Source organism: Primulina huaijiensis, chromosome 11 (genome assembly GCF_012295235.1).
Source record: "Primulina huaijiensis isolate GDHJ02 chromosome 11, ASM1229523v2, whole genome shotgun sequence".
NCBI classification, from domain to species: Eukaryota; Viridiplantae; Streptophyta; class Magnoliopsida; order Lamiales; family Gesneriaceae; genus Primulina; species Primulina huaijiensis.
The window spans coordinates 16953679-16971223 of record NC_133316.1 but is presented as its reverse complement, the minus strand read 5'-3'; the positions used below and the strand labels follow the sequence as shown (position 1 = coordinate 16971223).

General features: G+C 33.6%; 2 protein-coding genes and 1 long non-coding RNA gene across 3 annotated transcripts; 1 reads left to right on the top strand and 2 right to left on the bottom strand.

Moving 5' to 3' along the window:
* Positions 1-154: 154 nt before the first annotated feature.
* On the bottom strand, positions 155-4805 carry LOC140987893 (tobamovirus multiplication protein 2A-like). The gene is made up of 7 exons (XM_073456623.1): positions 4656-4805; positions 3904-4228; positions 2493-2592; positions 1660-1740; positions 1480-1584; positions 775-987; positions 155-462 (listed from the first exon to the last, which is right to left on the bottom strand). Exons 2-7 carry the CDS (start codon positions 4137-4139, stop codon positions 355-357), a joined length of 843 nt encoding a protein of 280 aa, XP_073312724.1. The 5' UTR covers positions 4140-4228; positions 4656-4805; the 3' UTR covers positions 155-354.
* Positions 4806-11827: 7022 nt separating this feature from the next.
* On the top strand, positions 11828-16599 carry LOC140988146 (tobamovirus multiplication protein 2A-like). The gene is made up of 7 exons (XM_073457101.1): positions 11828-11909; positions 12258-12586; positions 12889-12988; positions 13448-13528; positions 13605-13709; positions 14116-14328; positions 16302-16599. The coding sequence occupies exons 2-7, from the start codon at positions 12348-12350 to the stop codon at positions 16407-16409; spliced, it is 846 nt and encodes a 281-aa protein (XP_073313202.1). The 5' UTR covers positions 11828-11909; positions 12258-12347; the 3' UTR covers positions 16410-16599.
* LOC140988147 (uncharacterized) lies at positions 14377-16294 on the bottom strand. Its single transcript, XR_012177300.1, has 2 exons — positions 15981-16294; positions 14377-15821 (listed from the first exon to the last, which is right to left on the bottom strand). It is a non-coding gene; the product is annotated as an uncharacterized lncRNA (long non-coding RNA).
* Positions 16600-17545: the final 946 nt, after the last annotated feature.

Genomic DNA, 17545 nt, shown 5'->3' with positions numbered 1-17545 from the left:
TCTGGGATCAGAATAAAAATGGGCTGACCATATCGAATCCCAAGCTCTGTTCATCTTTCAATTGGATGCATTACGGGAGCATAGTGGAACTGTTTACTCCAATTCAACTTAAAAGACTGCGAAACTATTGAATTTAATACACAACACAAGCACATCAACAAAATCTGATGATATACAGGTAAGCAAGTAGTAGTGTTCGAGATATAGTATATGCAATAGCATGACACCATCGCTCACCCCGGTTACAGAATATGCACGACACAAGTGATTTCTCAAATACAATGTCTTCACACAAGCCAACCGATAATGGGATTCCCGAAAACAATCACAATTTGTGCACAACAAATGCAGCAATCACATTATGACGCAACAACGCCTTTCCTCTGATGGTTGCGTCGGATCTTGCTGGTTCCTGTTTGACTCAGATGGGTTGTATGTAAATTCTGAGGTGTCAAGACCATACTGTTAACAGGTGAAAATGAGTTACTTTGCGTCCATATTGATAGAATTGTTGGTAGATATAAAAAATTAATGCAACCAACAACACGATCACACTTCAGTAGGAGTACAGTATTTCCCCAGTGAGAAATGGTTCGTTCTCTGGGCATACTAGTTAACTCCCGAATATCCTAAGCTGAACAGTGCGAACATGGGAGTTCATGCTTCTATTCTTGATTGTCGTTTTCATTAATTTACAGATACCATTCAAGAACAAAAAAATGATTATTTGGAAAAAAGATATCAAAGCTAAAGATGAAAAAGGAAAGTTTGCACCTTTTCTCGCATACGTGTACTCCAAGCATCATTTCTACTCGTACGCTGATCAAGAGCACCAGTAGCAGGGACTCCCGTGGCTGGACCAGATTGCTTGTTTATAAATGGTTGCCGGATCTGCTGCCTGGGCCGCTCAACAAACTCATCATCACTATCATAGTCTGATGGTCTATTTGCCGCTCTCACAACAAGCGCCAACAAAAATATAATGGCCTGCAATTTAACAGGCGGTTAAAAGGAATGGGAAAGCTGAAGGGATCAAACAACAAATGTTCACCATATTTCACATCTCACCATTAATATTCATACCAATGATTATTTTGCTTCAATCTATTGACCTGATAAACTTTCCCACAACCAGGGGATAAAAACCACAATAACCTCAGAAATAAGTCCTGGACCTCTGGATAACATCATAGCAACGCAGGGGGTATCATTGGCACAGTGCTTTGTCCTGAAGTCTAACTAGCATAAGGGCCGGAGGGTTTCGATGTATAAAAGAAGATTTTGGTGACACACCGAAGGCACCACCGTAGTAGGGTGTCACAAAATATAGGTACACGTTATATAGTAGACATAATGGCAAAAAAAAAAAAGTAATTTCTTGAAGTGATAGTAACCATATACGTAGACAAGAAGGTTTTTCTACGTTCATAAGCACACCAATTCACGTGTACAAAAGTACGAGGTTATTTTTAGCATTACCTCAAATACGACAATTCCCAGAGCAATCCATCTGCTTATTTTCCAGTGCTTCTCCAGAAATTGATACATCATATCAAAATTTCCAGTTCTGTCAGCTGGAATACTCTGTATATTTTGCTTGATATCAAATTCACAAATCATAATTTTGAAACTAAAGATGGTAATCATGGTAAAGCATACCTCTTCCCAGTTTTTGTCAAAAAACATAAAAGCGGCAACACCGAGCTCTACCAATATCAAAAGGATTACCAGCACTGAATACTTTATCAGCTTAAGGAACCCAATCATCATCATGATAAAAAAAATAATAATGCCCCACAATGAAATAAGGTGTATAAAAAAGTTAATACTAATGCACAACATACATAAATTATACAAAGTCAATTTTTATTGACCTTATTCCCAAGGAAACAACATATTATCAATAACATTCTTCTGATCTATGATCACAGTTCAATATCAAGATATTAACCCACATTTTCAAGGATCTCCAGGGAGAGATCAATGTCAGTTTAATCAGATTCCTACATTCTCAACTTTGGCAACATTAGCATTCCAAAAGGAGCAAAAGCTTGCCGACGAGACCAACTAGACATAGCAGTTGAAGCATCCAATCACCTAAAATTGTGTTTACATGCCATGACAAGGATAAAATTATCCAATGTGGAATGGGTTAAAGGATATAGCCATGGGTTTTTATGATAGAAGCTCATAATTTTAGTTGCAATATTAGTAAGTCAAACCAAAAATTAAATTCTAATTGTCGAACAGCAAAAAAATAATTCATTTTCAATCAAATCACAATCTCACCATGTGAAATCAAATATAATATTATTTTTAATGATTAAAGGGTCAATGATCAATCAAACCAGACATATTAATATTTATACATCATTATCTCACATCCTATCCAATAAATTTAATAATCACAATATAACTTACACATACATACTATCACTCAAAGAAAGATATAGTTTGCATCGACAAAAAAAACACATCAATAGGAAGGATACACAAGTAAGGCAGCACACATTCCGTGCACACGTTCCGATGCATCCACAGCAAGCCACAACAACAAGTATGACACCAATGCCAATGAAAAGATATATAAACCTACAGCAAGAGTATTCGACCATTTCCATTATCATTGTGAGAAAACTATCCAGCTCAGAGAAAGATAAATAAAAGTTCATCATATTTAGTTGAGGAAGACAGGAGATTCAGTACTATATAAAGCCATATAAACCACCAAACTGATGGAAAGAGGCATCTTAGTAGAAACAAAAGAAATTTTGAAAAATGGGTACATGACAATTTCAAATCATTATCTAAACTATATACCTAACTCTGCTATCTACTAGTATCTACTTAGAAGAAGGTGTATTACAAGTAAAACACAAGACCCATAACTAACACATGAAAGAGAGAGTAGCTGGTAATCTTTCTAATGCTCAAAAAGACCATAATTTAAGTGCAGCTGAGCATATATCAAGGGAATTACAAGCTATTTTAGCAAAAGCTAACTTAAATATTGATTGAAACCAATTGAATGTGATTATGCGATATTAGTCATTTTCATTCATATCATTTCCTTTTTTGTTAATGTGATAAGCTGATAAATTAACTTTGCCATCTCATTGAAAAGATAGACTTTATCTTCCCTCTAAAAATTTCTCTCTCCTTTTATCCCTCTTTCTCCCTTGAACTTGGGAGGGCAGAGTGCAGACGACAATTTATATGCTTAATAAGACAAAAGTCTTTCACAAACCATGCTCAAAGCTGTTGCAGCGATTAAGCATACCGAAACAAAAATGAATATAAGTGGATCATGGTAAGAAAAAATGATAAACTAAAGAGGCATGAATATGCAGGCACAAGACACCCTTTTCCCAGGGAAAAAAGGCATATGAGCTGTATCCACCAAAGAATGAAAAAGAAATGGATGATCTATTTGATTCACTAAATCAAGGCACGTGAATAATAAATAAGGAAGCCCAACAATTGTTAATTATGTTCTGGAAACAAAAATCATACAAGAACTAAAAATTCAATTCGAACAGTGTCTCTTGTGCACTTTACATGTTTTTATTTTAATCTTTACAAAAACAAAAGAACCGTTTTTATCATGTTAGAAAACCGTTGAAATTGGGAGAACTCCATCGATCTTGATTGTGGACCAAACTAATTTCAGACAGTCAGACATATAAACAATCAGATAGACAACCTAAACAACACTTAATAAGATCTTTATTTTTAGCATGACAATTCTTCCATGGCCATTTTCTCACAAACTAAATGCAAGCAAAAGAGAACGTAATTTCATAATCCGAAACCTATCCCAGTGCACACAAAAGAAACATGAAGACAAATTGTTCGTTGTATGGAACACAAAAAAAAAACTTAAATAACAGCTCCTCTTCATACCAAGCCTTGGGCAGATTATCAAAAATGCTACCGGCAGACACCGTCAACAATAAGGGTCGACCAAGCTGTACAAACTCCATGCTTGGGGATGAAGTGGGGGAATCACTGCCAGTGGAAGCATCATTTTTATACTCCACAAAGAGGTAAACTCCATAGCCGATCATGGCCAGACCCACAAGGATTAACAAGAAGTTTAAAACCTTCAGGAGGCACTCCCAAAAAGTCTTACACGCCATTCCCAAGTAATTTCAGAAACTATACTCTATATACCTACTCTGTGAGATGAGAGGTACGTTCTAACAAATCAACCCACCTCTTCTGTTTCCTGCAAGGAAAATCCACACATTTATTTCTTCGTAAACAGTGGAATTAATCAGAAACCGATACCGAAAATCACAAGCCTGAGAAAAGGAAGATCATGACCTTGATTATACGAATTCAGAACAGAATACCGTAAAAGAAAAATGCAAAATTACATGTACCTTTTTTACAAAATAGCAAATTTAAATTTTAAACTCCAACATGAACATGGAATTGAGAGCATTTAAAACGTCAGAATAAAAAAAGAGTTAGATTTTATGAATGAAATCCACAAACGATTACGAATCACAGGAAAAAAATGGCTTAAATTCCATAAATTCAGCCTAGAATCAAACAAGAATATCATTAGAAAAACAATGAAAAAGCTCTAACGATCAATCAATTACAGAAGTAAATCATATAATTGAAGAGATTAGAAGAGATGAGCTCACAGATTTAACGGCGAACAATTGTGGAATGTATCAGAAGATGGCAGAAGCGAGAATAGTGGGAGGGTATTTAATGGGGAAAAATAATTTTTTTAATTAAAAAATAAAATAAATGTAATAAATAAAAACAATTAAATATTAAATGAAAATTATTACTAAAAATTTAAATATAATTTAATTTGTCTCGAATCATTTTCTTTTATCTGAATTGAAAAATAAAAATCTAATTTATAAATTATCTCAATTCCAATCATGTGATTAGAAAACAATTTAAAAAAAATCATGGTGGAAAGAACACAAGATCATGTTCTATTTTTTTGTTATTTTGTATTTTATTTATGAATAAATTTAACGCACATTTTACATAGATTTGTCCACAACCCTTGTGTTCCCGTCTTCTCCGGTGGACGTAAACATCGGATTCGGAAGCAATGTCCCGATACCTTTACGTCGTTCGTTGCTTCCCGTCTCAGCCTCAGGATATGTTGGGTTGCATGTTTTAGATGTAACTTTCCTAATTTTGTTCCATTTGTTTCGTCTTGTAGGTGTGGTCAATCCCTCAACCCTCAAGTCCGATGAGGTGTCAAGATGACAACAAACTCTGCCTATAAATAAGTCATTCGAGATTCAAGATGTACACCATTTGCAACATTTTCTCTCGAATTCTTGTTCATTCTAGGCTTTTAGAATCTATATTGTTTTTCAGCAGCATCTTTAGCTGCTTTTCCCTTATATCTTCAGTCTCTGACTTGAGCGTCGGAGGGACTACGTCGGGACACTCTCCCTGCCCTCTTCTAACGGTCTTCTTCGTGATTTAAGGCCTTAGAGCCAATTCGAAGCCTGCGCTGGAACTAGCGTCATCTGCTGGAATCGGACCATAAATTTGCAGTGAGTATCAGACACCATTTGCAACGTTCTCTCTCGAATTCTAGTGCATTCTAGGCTTTTAGAATCAATAAAAATTGTATGGTTCCAACTATCAAATTGCAAAACAAACCAAAAAAAACTCATTGTTAACCGTTTTTTAATAAAAGCACATGCTTGTGAGCCAACTTCAACACCAATCATCGGAACTGACGATGTAAACTTAGATTCTTCCAACGATCGATCGGAGAAATTCTCACAAAAAAAATCTCCTCACAAATTAAAAAATAACTTTCATCCCCGGTTTTTCTTTCTCCAGATTTGGAAAAAAACACCAGAGTTAATTTAATGCAAGCAAACAAAGATATACGGATTCCTTTTCATGTTTGTGCAGTTGGTGTTGGATACACTAATTATAGTAAAGAAATAATATTTAAATATATAAGATAAAATTGAATAAAATGAGTAAATGCAAAGAAAAAACGTTAGATTTTATTTTTAAAAAATATAAGTAAATTAAAAAAAAATCATAAAACAAAGGTAAACTGATTTGATTGTATTATTTTAAAGAATTCAACACTGAAATTATTTTATATTAAAAAAAATATCTTCTCTGAAGGGAAAAAAATGCGACAGATGGCTAATCCACAAAGCTGATTGGAATGACACGTTTGATATGATAAGTATCACAGTGGTCTGTGCGTGTATATTTTGTACACAGGCTGGCAAAGTTTAAAGATCAGGGAAATCGGAAGGTTTTGGGAAATTATACATGAAAGAAATCGGAAGGTTTTGGGAAATTATACATGAAAGAAAGACTTGCCAATTTTTTTTGGATTAGGCACGAATCTTTATCTGTGATACGGATTAATCCTATCGATATTCATAATAAAAAGTAATACTCTTAGCATAAAAAGTAATATTTTTCATGTATTACCCAAATAAGATATCGGTCTCACAAAATACGACTCGTAAGACCGCATCAAACAAGTTTTTGCTTTTTTTTGGACCATGCCTTGTGTTAAATGTATCTGGCTTTTATATTGAATTGTTGCCAACAATGGATCTATTTGGGTTAGCATCGGTTGAGTTATTAAGAAGAATATGAATAAACATCTCACAAATTTTTTTTCGTCTCTGATTGGGTTAGTAGCAAAAATCATCGGCTGGATGCATTGAACTAATCAATGCCTTACAACGAGATTTCTACTAGCTGGATGAAAGTTTAAAGTAGAAGATTTTAGTTAATACAAACGATTTGAAAAACTCAATTCAGCAAGATATATTACTCGCCTATTGAAACTCCTACACCTCAACATAACTGTAGTTAAGATATTTATGTACAAAAAAAGCTCTTTTTGGCAGTTATAAAATTCACTCACACTTTACAAATAGATACTTTGAATATACATGGAGTATTAAGTAGCACAATTGATCTGTGAAGATCTGATAAAAACTTGAAGCGGGTGTTTGATATCTTTCAGTATGGTATTAACAATGCTTTCTTAAATACACAAAAAGATGAAATTTGAGAGCAAGGAGTGTGTAGAGAATTTTTTGAGTTTCGAATTATCATTTATTCAACCATTTTCAGTAAGCATACTTTCGCACAGGTCAACTGTTTGACTTGCTGAAAACTCTACTGATAAAAATCAATTTCAGTGTTTTTAACCCAACCGAAGTATATATTGTTTTGGCTAAATTTATTCATTTCTCTCTAAATTTTGGCTTTGATCCTAACAATTGATATCAGAGTCAAGATCATTAGTTCGATTCTCATTGATGGCAAGGAGTGCAATTATTGTGAGTAAGTTGTTGATGTGAAATAATTGTCTCTGCTGAGTAGAGCGATCGAACCATATCGCTTGGGCTGCTGTGTGATTTAAAATATTTAAGTTACACCATTATTACTAATTATAGTTTTTAGTAAGCGTTCAATCTCACAAATAGTATAAAACAATTGTACGTTTCATTATCAATTTTTTTTTTTTTTTGAGAAATCTTGCATCATTGTTGCATATTTTTTATGTGACCAACATGAAACTTGTAATTTTTTTAAATTTTGTTTTCATTTTTCTTTGTCTGTTTCTTTTTTCTTGTTTGAACGCTATAATAAAATCTTATATATCAATGAAGCAAATAATTATATGATTTTTTTTGTGACAATAGTAGTAGCATATTGTGGATTTCAAATACTTATTTTGAGTCGTGTAGGTTGAAGATGAGAATTTTAGAAGTACTATTTTTATATTTAAATCAATGTCTTTTTTATTTGTAAGATAATAAATCAAATGACATTTCTTTGACTTATACTCAACTTAAAATAATTACAAAAACTTATACGAGACATTCTCACGAATAAATTTTGTGAGACAAATATTTTATTTAGTTTATTCATGAAAAGTATTACTTTTATGGAAAAAAACTATTACATTTTATTGTAAATATAGGTTGGGTTGATCCGTCTCACAAATAAAAATTCGTGAGACCGTCTCACAAGAGACCTACTATAACGTCCCGAAAATTTGAAGGTCCACATGAACCACATGCATGTAAGTCATCAAATTTTTTATGTATTTTAATTGCATTTAATAAATATGGTAGGCATGTTTACATGTTTAAAATATGTTTTTCTATTAGAATGCATAAAAATATGTTTTTAAAGATAATTCGAGACGTGGTCGAGGAACGGAGACCGGAGATCATAAGAGGAAAAATATTTTTATTAAATAATTATTTTTAATTTTTTAATATATGGTATATTTTCGAAAATGAGGTATTTTGAGATGTTTTCATGCCCCGAGTCGTATTTTAAACCGGTAATCAATTTTCGATGAAAATAGGGACTTTTTGAGAACTCGGCTAATACTTTTGCAAATTTTCCTAAACAAAATATTTTAAATATTATCTAATGGGCCTAATGAGCTTATTATGCTAGGTTAATGGGCCTAAAACTTGCATCTTATTATTTATTTAAAACAAGGCACCAAAAACCCTAACCACTACGCAATTAAACACACGCACACCTCAAAATACTAGGACTCTCCTAGGGCTGTTCTAGCAGCACACAAACTCACCCACACCACACGTTTTTCAAAGGAAAGTCACCAAGATTTGAAGAAAAACGCAGCAAGCTTTCATTCCCCGTCTCTTCGCCAATGTTCCTCGCATCGCAAGTTGTTTTTCGTGTGTGAAATACGCAAAAACACGCTTTAATATCTTTTTTCTCATCTATCACATCATATTATATGTTTGATGCATGTTTGCGTGAAAAACATGTTACCTTTTTGTTTATTTTTGTTTTTGAGGTTTTATGCAAACAAAACTTATGTTTTCATGATATGAAACTCTTACTATTGATGCATGATGGGGATGCCTTGGTAGGGACACCAAAACAGATGATTTTCAGAGGATTTAGAAGGCTTAAGTGAGGCTGCATAAAGGCTGGACGTGAGGGATAAGGGGTTGCACGAAAATAGAATCCTTGTGGGCTAAGGCTCTTCGGCTAGGGCATCCTTGAGGGCCACGATTTGTAGCTGCTGCAGGAGACCTAAGGGGATGATAGGATGGTCCTAGGGTGGTCGAATGAGGCTCGGCTCGAGGTCTGGTGTGATCGCGTGAGGGTAGGGAACCGCGCATGGCCTAAGCGAACGGGTTTGGGGGCTGAGGCTTCTAGGTCTTTTAGGCTCGGTCCAATAGGTCTCTAGGACTCAATCATGGTCCTAGGATGGTCAGCTAGGGTCTGGTTGGCCGGGCTGGTTAGTGGCTAGGATTGAAGTGGTGCATGGTTAGGAAGGCTAGGATTTTGTCATGTTAGAGCAGAATTTTCAACAGCTATTCTAGGTTGTTCAAAGGCTTTAATGGGCTTGGTTTGAGTTAGATATGGTATGGTTATGTGTTATTAAGCTTTGGTTCAAGTTTGATTAAGTTTCGAGTTCATACGAGTCAAAACCGGGATATACATTTAAGTTTAAAAACAAATTGAGAAATTAGTCGAGAAGCTTAAGGTTACGTCTAAGAAATATTTATGGTTGTATTTTAAGATCATATGTTAAGTTTGGAATAATTTGGGTCATCGTTGTAAGGTCTAAGGATAAATTGGGAAAGTTAGGGTTTCAGGAACAAAACGGTTATTTTACACCTGAAAAACATTAGACGTTATGGCAGTACCCTGAATGCTGTAATAAATGGTAAATATTTATTTCAAATGTTTATGAAATTTTATGATAAAACGTTAATGCTAAAAAACATGTTGCATGTTTGATTTTAAAAAAATGATTTATATGTGCATGAATTTTTATAAGGGATGGATATATGAAAAGTTGAAGAAAGTGAATTGATTGTGACTAATACGATAATACGATTATACGACGATATGTAAGTCCAAGACTCGATTGACGGGTGAGAGTGTCGCTGATATCCCCGCTGCTCGGTACCGTGGTAATACATAGATGGATCCATCGACCTACAGCTAGTACGAAAATCACAATTGAGGATTTGAATTCAATAAAAAGGGAAACATATACGTATATGATGAAATGTAATATGATATGATATGTTGAAAGGAATATGTTAAAGTTCATGAAAAGCTATTTTCTTAAAAGTATTTTCAATGTTGCTTGTGAATGTATATGTATTACTTGCTATCATGATTAAGGTTTGTTGAGTCAATAGATTCACTAGATGTGATCGATGCAGGTGAACTTGATATTGATGGAGGTCTTGATGGTTGAACTAGCTGGACTGAAGGTGCACACAACCCGAGGACCTTCGCTAATTTTCACCAAATAAAATTACATTTATGATTTAAGGTTACTTTAAAAATATTTTATGACTTGTGATGCTTTTGAGAAATTTTGAGAGATTAAGATGTTTATGCTTTATTTTGAAAAAAAAAATGTTAAGTTTAGGATTGATATTTCATGTTTCGAATTGTGTTATGGATTTTCAAATAATTAGTTGGTGAGTTTATTTTTAAACGGCGCAAAATATTTCTATATATATGTATGTGGTTTGGCCGAATGATTTAGAAAAAAAATTCTAGTAAATTTTAAAGAAAAACGAATAGTAGACGTTTCACATACTCATAAATAATAATGTATGTTATCCGGATAATGGTGACACCAAATGTATAATATTGAATTGAGATAAACAGATAACTAAGGAATTGATTATGTAAGATTTACTAAGCAAATAAATAAATTTAAACAATTTACTACCATAAATTTTTATTAAATTATTAAATAAGAATTGAGATGATCAAATGATTTAGGAATAGATTATGTAAGATTTATTAAGAAAATAAATACGCTTAATTTATGAACTAAATGAATAATCTTCAAACCATTCTCAATTTTTTTATTTTTTATATGCACAGTTTTAATAATTATTTTCTATATATTCTTTCTAAATCAAACATTTTAGTTGCAAACAAAAGTGAGAATATTAGATTTTTTTAAATTATTTTATTTTTAAAATAAATCAAAATGTTTTTAGTTCTCCCTCAATATCAAAGGAGATAGGAGTGCAAAGATAACCATGAGGTTTGTCTAGAAACACCCACCCTTGAAAGAGTGTGTAATAGCTCACTGATCAAGCGAGAGTGAGATGAAATTTATTAGGTTGAATAATTTATATGACATATAATAATAAATTTCTACAGTTTATTTCAATTTTTTTACTTATCCATTTAAAAGATTAGATTGTTTTATTTTTATGTATCAAATAAACAAAATAATTTGTAATTCAAAATTTTTTTTTACCGAAACTAAAAATAAATAACTGTCGAAAAAATTGTGCTTTAAAATTATTAATTTTTATGGTGGAATTTAAAAAAAAAACACTGAATGTAATTTGTCCATTTTTAAATGCAAAGAATCAAAATATAAAATATTTAATAATTTGTAAAGTCCCATAAATTTAAGCAATTTACTCTTATAACATTTCATTAAATTATTAAAAGGGCATGAACACATTTTCACATCATGCTTATATTTCATTTCTTAAATTACATAATATTGTAAAGAAATGCTGAAATGTACTCAAATATCGATTGTGCAATAATTTTTTAAGGCCAAGAACGGTATATATAAAGGAANGAAATTGATCCGTGAGATCGTCTTACAAGATTTTTGGTGATATTTAAAATAAGAATTAAACTTTATATAAGCTAAGATTGCATCTGGATTTCTCAGAGAATGTTGTCGACTTTTGATATTAATCCAATATTAATATCTTTTTTTTATATAAATAAAAAAAACGAAAATATATATCATTCGAGAAAGTGAATATATTAATTATATTTTATTATAATTATAATTACTAAATATCCATACCTATCCAGCATTTCTCTCGGCTATTCGGAATCTTTCGACCATCCTTCAGACATATCCTGTAAGCTCGTCGCTTCTTGATCAAGTTGATCTTTTTCATTTTTTTCTTCTCATGTAACTGTTTTATCTGTTTCTGTAGTCCAATTCTTGGCTGAATTTGATTCTATTGAAGTGGAATCCTCATGTGTGGATCACATAAATAAATTTGGCATTGTTTTTGTTCTGAAGTTTTCGATGGATTCCGCTCCACTTTCTTTAATTTAGATATTAAATTCTAATTCGCTATCTTGATAGTTTTTGTGGTACTGTGTTGAGTGTTCACGGCTTTTTCTGGTTGGAGTTTTTGGGGAGTCAATTCTGATTAATTTGTGATATTTCTGAAGAAATGGTTGGTGGATTTTCCTTGCAGGAAGCAGAGAGAGTTGGTTGATGTGTATGATTATATATCTTATAATAAAGGGCATATATATAAAGTTACTTTTTCGAAGTTGCCACAGGAATGGGGTGTAAGACTTTCTGGGAATGCCTGTTGAAGGTTCTAAATTCCTTGTTAATCCTCGTGGGTCTTGCCATGATTGGCTATGGAGTATACCTCTTCGTTGAGTATAAAACTGACGCTTCCACTGTCAATGATTCTACCAATGCATCTTCTAATATAGAGCTCGTCCAGCTTGGCCGACCCATGCTATTGGTGGTCTCTGTAGCTGATAGCATCTTTGATAAGCTGCCTAAGGCATGGTATGAAGAACAACTGTTGTTCAAGTTTGTTTTTGTGTTCCATGCCACCATGCATGTATAAGTTATGTCTTCGTGATTTCCTTTGCATGCATCTAGATGGGCTGAAAGTATGTTTTGTGAGAGTGATGGCTAATTTTGTGTTCCATGCTATCATGAGAACAAATGGAGCGGCTAAGTTATCCGTGTTCTATATTATTCATAATGGCTCTCTCAACCCAATATATTACTTTCGTCTGTCTCTTTTATCTGGATGCTTGTTCTCATGCAGTGATAGTGCTAATAGTCAAATAATCTATCGGTAGGTTCATATATCTTTTCATTGGCATTGGTGTCGTACTTGTTGTCATTGCTTGTTGTGGATGCATTGGAACTGCTGCACGGAATGGGTGCTGCCTCATTTGTGTATCCTTCCTAGTGATGTAATCTTTTATGTTTAATTGCATATGCTAACTGTATTATCCCTTTTTATTTTTTATACGGCTAGAATGATTAATTGTGAGGTTGTAGATCCATATTTGACAATTTTTATCTAGTTGACCTAATCTTGAAGCTTTTGCTTTAGTGGAATTCTTAGGTTGCAAGAATTGAGGATGCAGTCATCTTCTTTTACCAAAATGATATTGATATGTCCCTATAGCTCCTTGAAAACACTTGTTAGCATCTTGTAACACTTTGACCATTGGCAAGAAGAATATTATCGACTATAATCTGTTTGCTTGGGATGAAGATGAATGAAATTGGACAGTAAAATCCTTGTATGTCATGATAGTTTTTACATGTTTTTGTCACATACTTTTATAGATGGGTATTGCATTTTAAATTTTTATCACAAGGATGATAGCTTTCCTTAAGGTAATAAAGTATTCAGTACTTGTGATCCTTTTGATACTGGTAGAGCTTGGGGCTGCTGCTTTTCTGTTTTTTGACAAAAGCTGGAAAGAGGTATGCTTTACCTTTCTTGGCCTCTTTCATTGCGAAACAATAATTTCATGAGTCTGATAATGATCAAAATCAACAGGATATTCCAGTTGACCGAACAGGAAATTTTGATATGATATATCAATTTGTGGACCAGCACTGGAAAATAATCAGATGGGTTGCTCTGGGGATTGTTATATTCGAGGTAAGGCTAGAGGGAATTTTTTAATGACCGAATGCTTATGCATGTGACTCAGTGTGCTTAAAAGCGTCATTTATGTCCTTATATATGCATAAAGTTAATATTGCTTGGAAAAATTTTAATCGTAGGATCAATTTCTGCCATTAAGTTTGCTATTATATAATTTATTTCACATCAAGCCCCTCATTTCAGATCAACTTTGGGGTCATGTTCCTCTGTGCCGATGATAATATCCTACTATAATCAGATTTATTTCTGAGGTTACTGTGGTTTTTATCTCCTGAATGTTGGATATTTTCGTTCTAACCCCAATTTTATGAGCATTAATGCTAAGAAGAAAATTCTAGTGAATATTTGTTGTTTGATCCCTTTACTTACCCCATTGTTTTAACTGTGTATGAAATCGCAGGCCCTTGTATTTTTATTAGCACTTGTTGTAAGGGCTGCAAATAGACCAGCACAATATGGCAGTGATGATGAGTATGTTGGGGGCCCCAGGCAACAGATCCGTCAACCATTTATAAACAGGAATCCTGCTCCAGCCACGGGAGTCCCTGTTGCCGGTGTTCCTGATCAGCGTCCAAGTAGGAATGATGCTTGGAGTAACCGTATGCGGGAAAAGGTGCAACATTTCTTCTACATCTCTAGTTTTGAGTTTTTCCTTCTGTTCTTTTTTCCAAAGCATTAACATTTTGTTTAATGTGAACTGGTTTACATAAGTGATTGAAAATGACATGTGGTCATACAACATTTTGTTTGTTCACGACCCAGTACGGTTTTGGAAGTGAATCATCCTGTTCTTGTGGTGTATGATGTACATTTGGTGATATTAGCTGCAAAAGAGTGGACAAGAAGCGCAATCTGAATGGAATGGAACTTAAGTGCAGTGCTGAGGAGCTGTTGCAAGTTGTTTAAGTTTTCCAACATTTTGCTGTCCTATACATGCGCTAAATGTTGAGATTTTAGGAGATGGAGTTTTTTTACATGTGGAAGTCAGCGACCATTGAAAATGGCACCCAAATGCTTGCTTTGAGCTTGCATTAGATATAACTGGCCATTTTATGGTTCACATTTGGTTCAATATTGGAATTGAAACTGAGGGCATTAGAACCATTGACCCATAACTTGTGTAAACCCATCTTAAATTTGAAGACATAATATATACATAGACAACTGAACTTTATAACATAAATTACTTGATTTATATGATTAAACTTGAAGTTATATTTCATTTTTTTAATATAAAAAGGAATATTCGTAATATTTTGCACTACCCACAATACCACTTCTTAATAATTAAATTTTCTTGTTTGATTATTTGTTGATCCTGTGAGCCGTACTGCAATTTTTTTTTATCCTTACAATTTAAAGCATTAAAACTTCGATTAAAATACAACCGAAATCAGAAACGATTTTGTTTCGGCTTTGTTCCGTTTCCTTGTTCCATGGTTTTTTGAGACCTTGGTAAGTTTGGAACAATACCATGCCAAAAGTTAATAGCTAATAATAAGTGTGTAATTCTAACCTCTTTACGCCATACAACCACCACATCATTACTTTTTTATCATTGTTCATGTAGGCGGCTACATAGCATGATAGGGGCAATTGCTACAACTCATTAATCTACATCCCAACAGTTGTCTCAACTTGGAACTCATATGAAGCGAACATTTGACCATAGATGTGATACCACTTAGAATATTGAGTGATATCCATTACACCTAAAACTATAACTAATGGTAAAGGCATATTGCAGATTTTACCATGCAATATCCAAAATATTACGTATTTGTCATTGGTCCCATTCGCAGTCACATGGAATAGTAGGAACAACTGCCGCTACCTACCATAAGTTTTTGTTATTGACAATAAATATTATTTTGCATATAAAAATATGGAGCATGAAATAAGCAAGAAGATCATCTCTCTTGTGATTAATGGCAGAATTACGAGTGGGTGGTCTTTATGTTCTTACAACTGACAAACATCTTTTACTGTTGCCGAGTCTTTTTCTCATTAAACTTCTTTCTTATATCTGGTAATTTGCTGGTCTCCTTGTATTTCTCTGGTCTACCTTATAAGATGCACGACCTTATGTATGCTACCAATGAGCCCCTCTGTGAGTGGTGATAAACTTCATCTTATGTTTTGAGGAGAGTTTGAGAATTTTCCTTGAGCGATTTGCAGGACATTCATGCCAATATGAAGGCATTTGCTTAAATTCTTGTACCATCCTCAAGAGAGTGTTGATTCGTACAATTTTGCTTGTATAACTTTTGAACATCTCATGATTTTTGTTTGAGTCGATTCCAAGGAAGTTTTTCAGTGAGGTATTTCCAAAACTTAATAGGGCATAAAGGCTCCATTTTTAGTAGTTACTCGTAACCATGACCAAATAGTTACCACCTTTGTTGGTGTAGTCATTTCGATATTTTGAGATACCTGATGACTTTTTATACAACAGGGAAGTGCTATATTGCCACTAATGTTTGCTCTTTGTGGTGTTGCACTGAATATTTTTTTTCTATCGGACATCCATATTCATGGCGAATTATTCCCACATGCATAGTAACAGATTCAGTGCTTGTTTAACAGTATGGTCTCGATACCTCGGAATTTACATACAACCCATCCGAGTCCAACAGGAACCAACAAGCTACCACTCAACCATCTGAGGAAAGGAGACGCTGCATCATAATGTGATTACTGCATCGCTTTTTGCTCAGTGTAGTTGGTTTTTAGGCGTCCATGTTGAGAAAGTAATTGCGTCGTACATATTCTGTAGCTAGGCCGAGTGTAGACGTCATGTTGTTGACGATAATGTAAACTTCACGATCCTGTTTATTTTGTACATCATCAGATTTTTATGCGTTGAATTGGTTTTACAGCTTCATTGTGTTTTCAAATTGTATAATGTTCAACAGCTTAGTTCTTCCAAAATTTTCTACGTTGTAATGGGTTCCAACTCCAGATTGTTTGTCTGAGCACGGACGGATCAAGAAGAGAGATTGGATGAATTTTTAAAAATTACCTATATAATCTTTCCAAGGATAGTAGTCCATTTTTCAAATGTCTCGAGTTAATCTTTCATTTTATACTAATGTGGTGTGTGGTAAAATAGGCCATTCTCTAGTCCTATGGAGATCTACAAATTAATTTTCCTAATCACTTTTCCAACGTCTAACAACATATCAAAATATAAAAAGCGAAGCATCAAATGATATTCCATTAGGACAAAAAATTGAACCCCCCCAATTTCCTGCTGCTAGCAAGAGCAACCCATTGACTTGTCGGGTTACATAGGCAGATCTTCTAAAAGGATGGAGATGGTTTGACTAAAAGCCTCGTTATGGAATTTATTTCGGTTAAAGAAATCAATAGCATAATAATAAGAAATTAATTAAAGTTAAAAAAAAATTAATAACAAATTTCAGAATAGACAAATAACTGAACTTTCACCAAATTACTTTGTGTCAACCAAAATTAGTGAGTTTGGAGAAGAATTGAGGGCATTTGTACCTGATATTACTCTGTGTGAACCAAAATTCCATGAAAATTAACACACTCAAATTTACCTGAAATACATTGTCAAGATAGAAAACCCATTTCTTAATAATTAAAATAACCACCGAAAAAGAAAATTGAAGCTTGATTTTGCCACATGTTCTGCCTCTCATGCGTAGGATGAATATGGAAGTAACTGAACAAGGAACCATAAAACATCACAATTGAGAAATTGTGACAACGGGCAAAACTGGTTTTTTACAAGGAAAAAAAACTGGTTATGAAAGTTATTTTTTAATTTTTGAGATATTTCAGTTTCTATGATTAGTGATATG

Excerpts from the sequence above, each read along its gene's own strand:
- LOC140987893 (XM_073456623.1), bottom strand. The coding sequence starts at position 4,139 with ATGGCGTGTAAGACTTTTTGGGAGTGCCTCCTGAAGGTTTTAAACTTC. Across the intron at positions 2,593-3,903 it reads GATAATCTGCCCAAGGCTTG|GTTTATATATCTTTTCATTG; the intron begins GTATGAAGAGGA and ends CTCTTGCTGTAG. Across the intron at positions 1,741-2,492 it reads ATGTGTGCTGCCTTACTTGT|TATTCAGTGCTGGTAATCCT; the intron begins GTATCCTTCCTA and ends AAGCTGATAAAG.
- LOC140988146 (XM_073457101.1), top strand. The coding sequence starts at position 12,348 with ATGGGGTGTAAGACTTTCTGGGAATGCCTGTTGAAGGTTCTAAATTCC. Across the intron at positions 12,587-12,888 it reads GATAAGCTGCCTAAGGCATG|GTTCATATATCTTTTCATTG; the intron begins GTATGAAGAACA and ends ATCTATCGGTAG. Across the intron at positions 13,710-14,115 it reads TGGGGATTGTTATATTCGAG|GCCCTTGTATTTTTATTAGC; the intron begins GTAAGGCTAGAG and ends ATGAAATCGCAG.